The 13,972-nt window shown below is 33.4% G+C and overlaps 1 protein-coding gene across 1 annotated transcript; it reads right to left on the bottom strand.

Moving 5' to 3' along the window:
• Nucleotides 1-448: 448 nt before the first annotated feature.
• On the bottom strand, nt 449-13,957 carry LOC128164998 (protein SPT2 homolog). Its single transcript, XM_052829174.1, has 6 exons — nt 13,822-13,957; nt 4,840-5,026; nt 3,115-4,572; nt 2,842-3,010; nt 2,557-2,634; nt 449-2,267 (listed from the first exon to the last, which is right to left on the bottom strand). The coding sequence occupies exons 1-6, from the start codon at nt 13,873-13,875 to the stop codon at nt 2,177-2,179; spliced, it is 2,037 nt and encodes a 678-aa protein (XP_052685134.1). The 5' UTR covers nt 13,876-13,957; the 3' UTR covers nt 449-2,176.
• Nucleotides 13,958-13,972: the final 15 nt, after the last annotated feature.

The following is a 13,972-nucleotide window of genomic DNA, read 5'->3' as shown; positions in this document are numbered from 1 at the left end:
GTAAAACTTATTTTGTTTTTATTTTTATCAGACTTAGTTTGCTCTTTAAAACAATAGCTGCCTTTTTTTTGGCATGTTTAACTTGATATATATTGACTAAACAGACAACTTTTTCAGTACATTTCCTTGATCAGTAATCCGACAGAATTTATAAGAATTCACATTCATTCAAAATTTCTGATTTGTATGGAAGGAGTTTCAATAAAGAATGATGTTAATGGCAATTCATCCTGGGTAGTCTTGAAAAGCAATATACATTTGGTAGACATTAGAGCTTTGGAGTGTTGTTGCATGGAGTTTGCAGCATGAGGTTTGGCGAATCAAAATTATAGATGTTTATCTGAATGTTTTTCACCTATGTATACAGAGCCCGATGTTCAGTATGCATTTTGAACACCAGGAATAGAAACTGCAAAATTGGTTTCCAAAATAACACCAAACACTAATCTTGTTTTCTTCAAGTCTTTATTCTCCATCTTGATAAACATTTGATTAATCATTCAAACTTCATTCTGATAAACAACTGTGAAATATTGGTACTAGAACGTACTTGTCTCAATCAAATACTTTCTAAAACCTACAATCAAAAGTACATTGTACATCAATTACTCGATCCCATTATGAAGTTCATAAATCAACATACATTTGAAAAGAATAATGAGAATAAGATACCCAGCAATTCTTTTGCTCCTAAATATTATATACATGTAGATATTCAAAATTTCATGACCAGATGCACATAATGGCATATACATTTAGCACATGTAGAGATAGTATATGTATATAATGAAAAAATCTATTTTAACAGCAGAATAACTTAGTAATGACATAATTTTAAACAAGTACAGACTATTTCATACTCTAATATCAACAGCCAATTTTTTCTAAACATTAACCCAATTGGGATGATCCAGATATCATCATTTCCAGGTCAACAAAATTTACAAGATAGTTATGTACCGTAGCCATAAAACAGTACTGAACATCCTAAACTACCATAACATGAATTTGTTTAGCTATTGCACAATTTGGAAAGAACTGGTGAATACATATATGTTTGGTTATAGCTGCTCTTGTCTATAATTCACTAACCCACTTATCTCATTATTACTAAATGAAATGTTGAATATACATGTTTCTATTTTTAATCAATCAAACTGCCAATAGCATGACCTGGATTTCTATTTTAGTGCCTTTCTATTATATAAATGTTTTGAAAAACTTGAATTCAATTTCAGTAATTAAACAGAAGCACAAGAAAAAAATCAAACTACTTGTATATCTGAACAAAAGCTGTCTGAGACATAATTGTGTCAAGATTTTTTCTTCATAAGCTACTTATATACATTGTACAGCATATATGCAACTAATGCAAAGCATTCTGAACAGAAGTTGCAAGAGTAGTCAAAGTGCCTGGCACAGTGTGGAGATTTTGCAGTAACAGACTGAATATCACAAACTCTTTTTTAATTTCTTTCTAACATTATTCTTTAGTTTTAATAGGTAAATTACAGTAATTTTTGTCAGTTATTGAAGCAATTTAATTTATACCACTAATATCTCGGACATAAAATATTTTTCTAAAATTGCATGTTTTAATTGTAAAATATTATGGTTTAACTTTTACTGAAAGACTGTAGCATTGTTTACAAACATAACATTTTGCATTGCAATACACTTTTTATACATTTTATTTTGACACTGAAAAAAAAATTAACATGTTTAAGCACAATTAACGTTGCTCTTAAGCATTTGTTTGGCATGGATATATTAATCTGCTATAGGGACCACACCAAATACATGTATATAAGAGTCACACGATTTGTGCGAACAACAGAAGTAAAAAGCACACATATCACAGATACTCCCATCATCCCCTCAACAAAAGAGCAAGTCAACTCAAGCCCTGATAAAAACGAAAAGAGCAAGTCCACACACCAACTTGACAGCAAAGAGTCCTTGTACTAACTCCTATCAGCTACAGAACAAGCCTAAGAGGTACCAGGAAACAGAAAATGTTACTGAATGCCAAAAAAATAAAAAAAGACAATAGCAGTTTCAAAATAATTGCACTGTGGTTAAATCATACCATGATAGGACAGAATCTTATTTCACATTTCAGAGACAAACAATAACATAAATAAGTTGTCTTTTGCAAAAACCCAGTCCTCCATATTTATTTCTTCTTCTTCTTTTCCATTTTCCTCTTTAACTCCTCTTCTTCTCTTTTGATATCTTCCAGATCTTCTTGTAAGCCAAGCCTTGCACTGATAACAAGAACAAAACAAACTTATAAACCACTTAATACACATTAACATGTGTTATAAAGTAATATGATCCATGATATTTGATAAAGTTGTCTACCCTTATTCTGGAAAATAATTCCCAATAAGCAGGTTGTGAGTTTATAAATTACCAGTAGATGCTAGAAACATTGGGGCTATTTCACTTATAGCGTTATTATTCACTCCTGCTGTTGCGAGGTATTTTAACATTCTATATTTGAGCACTGGTCAGTTCTTGATGAAAATATAAACAAATAGTTGTCATTCTCACCTTCTGGCTTCCTCTTTCATTTGTTGAGCAAAATTAGATTCCATATTGGCAATGTCTCTGTCACTTTCATATTTATATCTACAAAAGGAAAGACATTCATGTAACCATATTTGCTTATATATAAACCTCCCCTCTCACCTATCTACAAACTATCACACATTACTAGTGTTACCATACACTTTTTCCACAAAATTTCAATTAAAGATACACTTTGCCTTAACAAAATTTCATAATTTCATTGTAAGATACAATTATATACATGTGCAGTGGGGGGATTGCACTTACTTGCGCTTGTCATAACCAAATATTTGTCGGATGTGTTTGGAGTAATCCATGTCCTGGTTATAAGCTTCCTCCAGATCACTGCCTTCATCCGTAATAAATCCTTCCATCTCTTCATCATACTCACTCTCCTCCTCCTCCTCGTCACTCTCAATCCGACGCTTCCTTATTTCTACAAAACAAATAATAAAATATACAATACAGACATCTTTAAACAACGTCCATTATACAAGACATATATCAAAGATATTCTGTTTTTAAACATTTGATATCTACCTGGTTTGGGATTATTTTTCTTGATTTGTCCATAAATACGATCAAATGGATTCAATGCGGCCTCTGGCTTTGGTCTGGGAGGCCCGCACACCAGGACATTTTCATTCTCACAGTCATAAGCTCTTTGACTCTGTGCTGACTTGGATGACTGTCCATTAGGCCTGCCAGATGGACCACTTGGCCTTGTGGATGAAGGTCCTGCACTAGGAGATGACTTTGATGTGGATGGACTGTCTAGTCTTCTTTTCTTTGCATCCGATAGATCGCCTGGTCTTCTGAGAGAACTGGATGATTTGGAATTTGAGATCATTTTTGCAGAGGGGGAGTGAGTAGAACTCATAATGTCTGATTTTCGCTTCAGTTGCGACTTCTCAGAAGTCAAATTAACCTTGCCGGACGCTTGTAAGTTTGTTCCCACACCATTCGTAAGTAAACCTTTAAGTTTGGGAGCACTGCGTTCCTCCCTGTTATCCCTGACTAGCTTATCCCTGGAATGTTTGGAGACTTTTTCATTGTTTTCTCTCCGACTTAACGTCTTTTCCCCAGATGACTGGGGTTTTCCAGGTACTGAAAGCTTTCTATATTTGCATGCTTGCTCCTCCATAAAGCGCTCCCTTTCTTCTTTTGTCATCAATCTCTCAGGTTCCTTCTTTTCTGCTTTTTTAACACTTTCAATTGTCACAGGTTCACTAGCTTTGACCTGAGCTAATTTCAGTAGATCACCAAAACCCAATGGAGGTGGAATTTTTTTTCCACTGTTATGAGATTTGATTTTTTCATTCACAGAAACTTTTTTACTTGAATCTGGTTTAACAAAGATAGCACCATTTTTGCTGTTTGTCAAACTTGATTTCTCTACAGTTTTCACTTGCTCCAATGGTTTTTCACTTTTCTTTCTCTCTGATTTTTTGTCTGAATCTTTACTGCTTTTAACCTTCTCTGTTTTCTTAGAAATAACAGGTTTTTCTTTCTCTAGGCCTTTCGTTTTAATTTGCTGGAGAAGACGAGCTCGTTTTTCTTCAAATTCTCGTCGTTTTCTTTCAATGTCTGTCTCATTGGAGACTTTTCTCTTTTCAATTTCATCATACAAATGAGAATTTCTCTGATTTGAAGAGAGAGCTGTAGGTTTAACTGTAGTAGGATCAAGTTTTTCACTTCCACTTTTTCTTGAAGAAATACTTTTCACTTTGTCTGATACTTTACTAATATGCTTTGGATTTTTCTTATCAGATTTCTGCTTTCTCAATTCAGTTTCCTGTCTTTTGGACTCTGAACTTTTCCCATTTGATGAGGAAGGTGAAGATGTGGATGATGTACAATTTGAGGTAGACGGTTTAATCTCATTCTTTTCTGCACCTGATGAATTTTCCCCTTTCTTAGGGATCCTAAATCTGTTTTTCTTTTCCTCTTCTTTTTTCCTTCTCTCCTCTTCTTCCTTTTCTCTTTTTATTTTCAATTCTAAAATCAAGAAATGTTTTAAAGTTTGCAGAAATCTGATCTATTTGTTCTACATACTGATAGCTGTTTTATTTCTCTCTTATAATTCTTTTTAACTAATGGTGTCAGTATGTACAACAGTCACAAAAATTTATTTATTTAAAAAAACAAACACACTTCTTAAGATTTATGGTGCTCCACAAATAGGCTCTATAACCAATGTTTGATAATTTATATTGATAAATTCAGCATTTAAAAAATGCATAAAAACATGAGACCATGACCTACCTTTTTCTCTCTTCTTCCGCTCCTCTGCTTCCCTGATCTTACGTTTAATCCTCTCTCTGGCTTCTTCAGCTTCTCGTTTTTCTCTTTCTTTCTCTTCTATTAACTTTTTTACCACATCTGACTTCACATCTTTGTCTTTCTTTTTTTTCACTGGAGGGCCAAGTTGTGCACTATATTTTTTCTTTACCTGCAACATACCCTGGTATTAGTTCTTTACCTGTAACATACCCTGGCATTAGTTCTTTACCTGTAACATACCCTGGTATTAGAATTTTTTAAAAAACATGATCAATGATCGAGTGTAGTTACCGATAATGAATCCAAACAACTCACTTCTCAAGATACAGCCATCAGATAATCCTGAGCTCTGTTCATACTTTATATTTATTTATTTTAATCAATACAGAAGTATATTCTCTTAAACATACTCGGTGCTTGCTCATTAGCTAATAAAATGCACTATCATTACATGCACATTGGTTACTTATTATTGGTCCCCTACCGGTTTTCACCGGAGGGGACTATAGCTTTCCTTTGTGTCCGTCAGTCCGTCTGTCTGTCCGTCCGTCCGTCCGTCCGTCCGTCCATCTGTCTGTCCCACTTCAGTTTTCCACACTTTTTTCCTTTATGCGTTTGGGGAATAATATGAAATTTGCTGAAGAGCTTCAAAATGTCAAACTACAGAGCAAGTTTACACTTTTGTAGCGTCTGGTTAACATATTTTCTAGAAAATTAATTTTTAATATTCAAATTTTTTAATGTTCGGGTTCGATATTCTGCATAACAGTGCATTGTTTTCACAATTTCCACAAACCGGTAGGGGACGTGTATTGCTTATGCAATACTCTCAGAATGCTTGTTATTTATGTCAACTTTGAGCCATTACATATATGGGGAATGTTCCTCTTATAAACTCATGAAGCATAAGAGGAATATTCCTCTTTTTACTAAAATTAAAATCCATACAGGTCATCTGAGGAACGTTCCTCTTTTCACTTCAGACAAATCTTGACAAGTCATCTAAGGAGCATCCCCTTTTTCAATTAAGCTAAAACTTCGCAAAGCAGCTGAGGAATGTTCCTCTTTTCACTTTAACAAAAACCTCATCAGTATCGTAAACAAATACAAAATACAAGCATGTATAAGGCACGCAACATGCCAAGCCAGTAGGCTTCAGAGTGTGCTTTCTCATTATGGAGAACAAACAACATACAACTTTTAAAACATAAAAACTATTGTGAAATTATGATTTAACACTTGAAATAAAAAATGTCTAATTTTAGCTACAGAAATAAATTTCTGAACAGAGTTGCATAGTCTAGATAGGTATTTACAAAGGTTACACAACTCTTTGGTATTTTTTTAACAGAATAACTGGACAATATTTTAAACACAGATTATTTTTTTTAAATAATAATTCCTAATTTATCTTGATCTTTATGAATTGTAAACTGGAAAATTTAGCACAAAATGAAAGAATCTGTATGAATTTTACACTGAACATTTTAGTATAATGCGAAAAACATCTTCAATGTTTTTATGATTACAAAAAGTACATCTTCTTTCATTTCTTGCAATTTTTTTATTTTCCAGACTCAATTGCTAAATGAATGAGATTCTAATCCATACTTTGTAATGCATATTCTTAAAAACTTGTGATTTATTATTTTGTCATGTTTTTTGGTGTGTATAATACATATAAGCAGCTGGGGGTTTTCTCCTACATTTTCCATCAAAATTTGTAAAGTACTTTACACAGAATATATGAATATAATTATTATATACAAGACTTTTAAAATAGCATATAAATTTTCAAATACTGAAGGAAAAAAATATTCACTTTGGATCAGCGCTGCAGCTGACAGGATGTTTTGCTTATATTGTTTGCAGACCCCAGTCAATATAAAAAAAAAATAATGACAGATTTTAACAACACAAAAATATTTCTTTTAGTTAGTACAGTACAGCTCACGAGTATCCCGACAAAAACACCGACCACCGTGTTTGAAAGTCCACGCTGAGCGTGGAAGTGTCGGTACCTTTGATCTATTGTTCTCTGTTACGGCCTCGGAACGAGAAAAAACACGGTGCGACACGGTGCAACGCGATGCAACACGGACAGTAACACGGTGTAGCACGCGGTATTTACCTGTGAAAAAAGGAGGATTTAGGAATAAAACTTATAAAGAATATAATATTTATTGATGTACGTAAGAGAATGAAAGAAAAAGACAAAGAACTAGAGCAAAGCTCGTTGCAAAGCAACGAGTGGGTCTTCCGTTAATGTCGGAAGTAAAGCTGGAAGTTCCTGTAAGAAGCAGAGCTCTTAAACCAATAACAAGAGTAACTAAAATAAAAAGATGAAAAAATCGAATTATTCCTGGTACGACTTAACAAAACCCGAATGATTTTAAGTACGATTTAACAACAACCTTTTTGATTTCAAGAACGACTTAACAAAAAAATCCGAATGTGTTTAAGTACGACTTAACAATTATTTTTGGTACGAGTTAATTTTACCATAAACATTTAGCTATTTTTGAAACCAAGGACGCGGAAACAAAATTTCCGGAAAAATCAATTTTTAAACCCCGATATCTCTGTAATGCATCGTCTGATTTTAAAACGGATTTCAGTTTTTAATTAAGCTTAATAAAAGCTGCTTTGTTGCTTGATAATAAATTTCAAATCATTGGTTAGAAAAGAGTTATCATAAAAAGACTTAGTAGCCCTTGTACCCCCTAATTTGTGGGGCCAGCACCTTTTTCTTGATATCAAATAAAAGGTCTTGCTAATATAAACATATTTTGTTCTACAAGTGTTCACGAATTGTAAACCGTTCTCAAAATATATGTACAAATGTGTTTTAGGGGCCGACCCTTTAACCCCTTACCGGGGCCACTAACAACAACATTTTTGGTTTAATATTGTTCAGAACATTATTTTGAACAACTTTTGTTCTACATTGCTTTTTAAAATATTTTTCCTTTTTCAGATATTAATTATCATAGTTTTGAGTTCTGGCCCCTTGAAACCCCTAATTACGCAATATATGACTTAGATATGGTACTGTATAGATGAACAGCTGTACAATGAACATTTTTGCTTCTATAATTAATAACAAAATATTGTTCAGTAAAGAGTTATTCTAAAAAGACATTAGAGCCCTTTTGGCCCCTAATTTGAGAGGCCGGCCCCTTTTTCTTGATATGAAATTTAAGGTCTTGCAAATTTAAACATATTTTGTTCAACAAGTGTTCATGAAATGTTAACCGTTCTTGAGATATCTGTACGAATGTGTTTTAGGGGCCGACCCTTTAACTCCTAAATGGGGTCATAAGCAAAAACATTTAAGGTAGCATATTGACAAGAACACCATTTTAAGCAACTTTTGTTCTACATTGCTTTTCAAAATATTTCTCCTTGTTCAGCTATAAATGATCAAAATTTTGAACTTCTGGCCCCTTGAAACCCCTGATTACGTAACATATGACTTAAGTATGATACTGTATAGATAAACAGCTGTACAATGAACATTTTTGCTTATATATTTAATAACAAATTATTGTTCAGTAAAGAGTTATTGTAGGAAGACTTTAGAGCCCCCTTGGCCCCTTATTTGAGGGGTCAGCCCCTTTTTCTTGATATCAAAGGAAAGCTCGTGAAAATTGAAACAACTTTTGCATTACATGTTTAAACAAATTATGTGCACATCGAAAGGTATTACAGAAAATGTGCAAAAATTTCGTGGAAAAATTTGGTGTTAATTTTCAGGTTCAGGCGAGCTTCGAGGCCTTGAGCAATTTTCATAATTGGAAGCATGGGGGTACATCTACAGACATTCATCTACAACCCCTGAAAATTTCAAGCTTCTATCTTGATTAGTTTTGGAGGAGATGCGTGGACAAAATGACCCTTAAAAATTTACAAAATCGTCTATATCTGAAACCGGAAGTGACGTCATCATGCAAAAATTTAATAATATGTAGCGACGATGATGTTCTATCACTCCTAAAAATTTTGTGCAAATCGGTTGGGTAGTTTTTGAGATATAACGCTCCAAAAAAGTCAGAAAAAGAAAAAAAAGAATAATAAGAACTAGAGCAAAGCTCGTTGCAAAGCAACGAGTGGGTCTTCCGTTAATGTCGGAAGTAAAGCTGGAAGTTCCTGTAAGAAGCAGAGCTCTTAAACCAATAACAAGAGTAACTAAAATATAAAATATGAAAAAATCGAATTATTCCTGGTACGACTTAACAAAATCCGAATGATTTTAAGTACGACTTAACAAACACCTTTCCGATTTCAAGAACGACTTAACAAAAAAAAATCCGAATGTGTTCAAGAACGGCTTAACAAATATTTTTGGTACGAGTTAATTTTACTTTAAATATTACGCTATTTTTTAAATCAAGGACGGGGAATCAAAATTTCCGGAAAAATCAATTTTTAAACCCCGATATCTCTGTAATGCATCGTCCGATTTTAAAACGGGTTTCGGTTTTAAATCAAGCTTAATTTAAGCTTCTTTGCTGCTTGATGATTAATATCAAATTATTGGTCAGAAAAGAGTTATTATGAAAATACTTATTAGCCCTTCTGGCCCCTAATTTGAGGTGTCAGCCCCTTTTTCTTGATATCAAAAATAAGGTCTCGCTAATATAAACATATTTTGTTCTACAAGAGTTCATGAATTGTAAACCGTTCTCGAGATATCTGTACAAATGCGTTTTAGGGGCCGACCCTTTAACCCCTTACCGGGGCCACTAACAACACAATTTTTGGTATCATATTGTTAAGAACATTATTTTGAACAATTTTTGTTCTACATCACTTGTCAAAATATTTCTCCTTGTCAGATATTAATGATCAGAGTTTTGAGTTCTGGCCCCTTGGAACCCCTAATTGCGTAATATATGACTTACGTATGGTAATGTATAGATGAACAGCTGTACAATGAACATATTTGCTTCTATATTTAATAACAAAATATTGTTCAGTAAAGAGTTATTGTAAGAAGACATTAGAGCCCTCTTGACCCCTAATTTGAGGGGCCAGCCCCTTTTTCTTGACATCAAATGAAAGGTCTTGTAAATATAAACATATTTTGTTTAACAAGTGTTCACAAAATGTTTACCGTTCTTGAGATATCTGTACAAATGTGTTTTAGGGGCCGACCCTTTAACTCCTAAATGGGGTCATAAACAAAAGCATTTAAGGTAGCATATTGTACAAAACATTATTTTGAACAACTTTTGTTCTACATTGCTTTTCAAAATATATCTCCTTTTTCAGATATTAATGATCAAGGTTTTGAACTTCTGGCCCCTTGAAACCCCTAATTACGTAATATATGACTTAAGTATGGTACTGTATAGATAAACAGGTGTTCAATAAACATTTTTGCTTCTATAATTGATAACAAATTATTGTTCACTAAAAAGTTATTGCAAATAGACTTTAGAGCCCTCTTGACCCCTAATTTGAGGGGCCAGCCCCTTTTTCTTGATATCAAATAAAAGCCCGTGCAAATTGAAACAGCTTTTGCATTACATGTTTTAACAAAATATTTATGCGTCAAAAGATATTACGGAAAATGTGCGAAAATTTTGTGAAAAAATTTGGTGCTAATTTTCAGGTTCAGGCGAGCTTCTAGGCCTTGCGCATTTTTCGCAATTGGAAGCATTGAGGGAAATCTACAGACCTTCATCTACAATCCCTGCAAATTTCAAGCTTTTATCATGATTAGTTTAAGAGGAGATGCGTGGACAAAATAACCCTTAAAAATTTACAAAATCGTCCATATCTGAAACCGGAAGTGACGAATCATTGGAAATTTTGATTATCAGTAGCGACATTAATGCTTTATAACTCGTAAAAATTTGGTGTAAATCAATTGAATAGTTTCTGAGAAATAACGCTCCAAAAAAGTCAGAAAAAGAAAAAAAAGTATAATAATAAAGAAAAAGAAACCGTAGAATAACAGAAGGGTTTTCCGTTGAAAACGGAAAACCCTAATAATGAAAAAGAAACCGTAGAATAACAAGAGGGTCTTCCGTTGGAAACGGAAGACCCTAAATAGAAATAAATAAAATTTTTAGGCACGCAATTTTCAGACGTATGTGATTATTACGGTTGATTTTTGTTGATATTAAAAAACGATATCGCCCACATAAAGCTTTCAAATTGATCAATTAAAACACTAACACTTTCTTTTCCTTTTTAACATTCAAATAAATGGTTCAATAAGTTTTTGTTTCAATCCGTTTTTAAACGTAGTTACTGTAGTAATCGTAGTTACTGTAGTTTGGCAGTTTCAATGGTGCATAGAACCATAACTGTGATCTTTTCTCACTTATACTCTATTCAACGATAACAAATCTAACGGGTTGTCGAAAACAAATGTACTTTCTCTAAGTAATATAATTATACAGCTTTATATCTAATATATTTTTAAATTTTCTTTCTTTTATACATATGTGTGATGTACTTGTCCATGTAGTACCGCACGGTACATATTCATAGCGCTTAGAATCCGTGGATCGGTACTTGATATTTTTTTATTTCATCTTTATAGCAACTTGAGATTAGAAATTATTTGTGTTCCAAGAAACTACAGTTTACTCAGTATTGCAATAATTACTGTTTGATTGTTTAATGATCGTCATATAAGAGAGAGAGAGAGAGAGAGAGAGAGAGAGAGAGAGAGAGAGAGAGAATACTAGTATGAGTTTGATTTAAGTACATTTTACTTTTAATTCAGTGTAATAAGTTAGATTTATAGTTTCCATTATATTGAACCCTTTTCCCTAAAATTGCGATAGAATATATTCAGTCAGGGTCCACGTGCTATCCCTGTCAATCAAATCAGCCCGTGAGATAGACCACGTGCTCCTTCCGTGATATGGAAAAATGCCGCTCTATTGTTTTTTTTAAGTCCGCAAAATAGAAAAATGTTAAACAATGAAATATTCAGTGTTTGAAATGTTTAGTTTCTTTATTCTTATACTGCATGTATTAGGGTTGGAATATTACGTTGTAAAATATCTCTCTCTCTCTCTCTCTCTCTCTCTCTCTCTCTCTCTCTCTATTCTTTTGTGCAATCATTTTAGAATTATCAGAGTTCTATTTGTATGAGTTTAATTCATTTATTTTAGATTCATGGTTTTAATAATGATTTCAACACAATGACTAAAAGTTTGTAAAGTTCACAATGTAAAAAGATTTTTCGTTAAAATTTCGACGCTATTTCACATCAATAAAGTTGTGTGTTCTAAATGCTTGCAAAAAGTGACCGTTATTATCTCATTCATCTTTTTAATCAATCAGGTTTTTTCGTACATACATGTATGTGTACCGGGTTAATAATTTCTTATCGCAAGTTAATACTTTGAAATTCCCGCATTTATAGAGTTGCTGAATTGTTCCCCAGATCCACGCGCCGATAGTCTTACGTGTAGTTGTTTGTGTACATATCTACAGACAATTTTTTTTGTTTGTTAGAGATTAGGAAAAATCATTGAACTAACAAAGTAGAAGTTAGATATATTCAGACCATACACAAGACGGGTTGTGATGAGTTACCAAACAGGTGTTCGCGGAAAGGTGTGAATAACGGCATCTCGAGTACACCTGTTCAGACGTCCAAATATACACAAAGTTAGTTGTAAATTCCAATGACACCTAACAAGACAGACAATAACACCTGTTGTGTATGGAACCCAAGATGAAAGACAATGCTGTGTACCTGATCAGCTTCCGTACATCGCACGAGTGATTTTTTTCATGTGAAATCACGAGGCCATTACCAGCTATACGGAAATTTATAAAGTTGAAAATTATTTTATGAAATGCGGGTATATTTTTAATACATGTACAATGCTTGAATATAATTTAACAAGAGTTTGTTCATGTATTTATCTATAATCTATAATATAAAAGAGATTTTTTGTTTATTTATTGCTACATAAATAGCTGAAGTCCAAATTATTCGAGTCACCGGTAATATGGGGTTGTTATTTACCACAGCACATGTTTTTAGAAAAACATGATCAGAAATGTTTTCATTTCTCATTTTTAGTTGGTTTAAAGTAAGGCTGTAAATTAATTGATAAATCAGAAAGTGTTTACAGAAAACAGAAATAAGACGTTTAAGCTCCCGACATTTTAATAGGAACGTCAGTTACAACATTACGTGTGTTTAGAAAAAAAACCCAAGATGAATTAAATTGATTTGAATTTTGAAACATACGCTATTTCTATCAACGTCTCAGGTAACGATATCCACGGAGTAACACAGTGACCACGGAGTTACACAGGCGGCCACGGTGCGACATGGTGCTTTTTCTTGAATTTTCCAATACACATACACGGTGTCACACCGTGTGCACGGTGCGACACAGACCGTTTTCCACCGTGTTTTTTACACGGTGGGTGTCGGGATACTCGTGAGCTGTACTGTATCTTTGAGGAGTTGAGAAGAAGGGTGTATGTGTTCGGGGGAAGGGGTGGGGGAATTAATTAAATACTTTGGCGAGAAAAACTGGACAGAAAATTATTTTTTAAGTTATAAGCTATTTTGTGGTAGTAGTCCAATAAATCATGTGATTATGTGACATAATATAACTAGACCAACACAATTACTTAAAAAAAAAAAAAAATTATAACGATTGTCTATAGATGGCCATCTAAGTATTTATGTACAATGATATATTAATGATCAGCCATATTTTTCAATGCTACATAATTTAACCTTTCCTTAATTCGAGAGAAATTGCCATTAATACTAAAACTAGTCTAAAGATTTCGACGAAATTAAGCGTGATTAATTAACAGTAGAGGACTTAAGATGTGTGCGAATTCGTCCAAAAAACGGCAAAGTATTGTACAGTATATGTTGTACATTTAATTACGGCATGCCACTGACATATGACAGCTTGTACATTAACTTGCATTTTAATTTGGACACGTTTGAACTTTCAATACCTGTTTCGAGCTGGAGTTCTGAGCTGCTAGTGAAAGAATGTTTTCGAAGTCCATTCTGATGGAAGGTGGGACTGACCCTTATCATTAACTTGTCAAACTGTGAATTTTTGCTTACGCCTCATCATTCCATCTTCTCGATTCGATAAACAGG

Source organism: Crassostrea angulata, chromosome 1 (assembly GCF_025612915.1).
Source record: "Crassostrea angulata isolate pt1a10 chromosome 1, ASM2561291v2, whole genome shotgun sequence".
Taxonomy (NCBI): Eukaryota; Metazoa; Mollusca; class Bivalvia; order Ostreida; family Ostreidae; genus Magallana; species Magallana angulata.
This window is presented reverse-complemented; position numbering and strand designations above follow the sequence as displayed.

Excerpts from the sequence above, each read along its gene's own strand:
- LOC128164998 (XM_052829174.1), bottom strand. The coding sequence starts at position 13,875 with ATGGACTTCGAAAACATTCTTTCACTAGCAGCTCAGAACTCCAGCTCG. Across the intron at positions 2,635-2,841 it reads TTTGGTTATGACAAGCGCAA|ATATAAATATGAAAGTGACA; the intron begins GTAAGTGCAATC and ends TTCCTTTTGTAG. Across the intron at positions 2,268-2,556 it reads ATGAAAGAGGAAGCCAGAAG|TGCAAGGCTTGGCTTACAAG; the intron begins GTGAGAATGACA and ends TCTTGTTATCAG.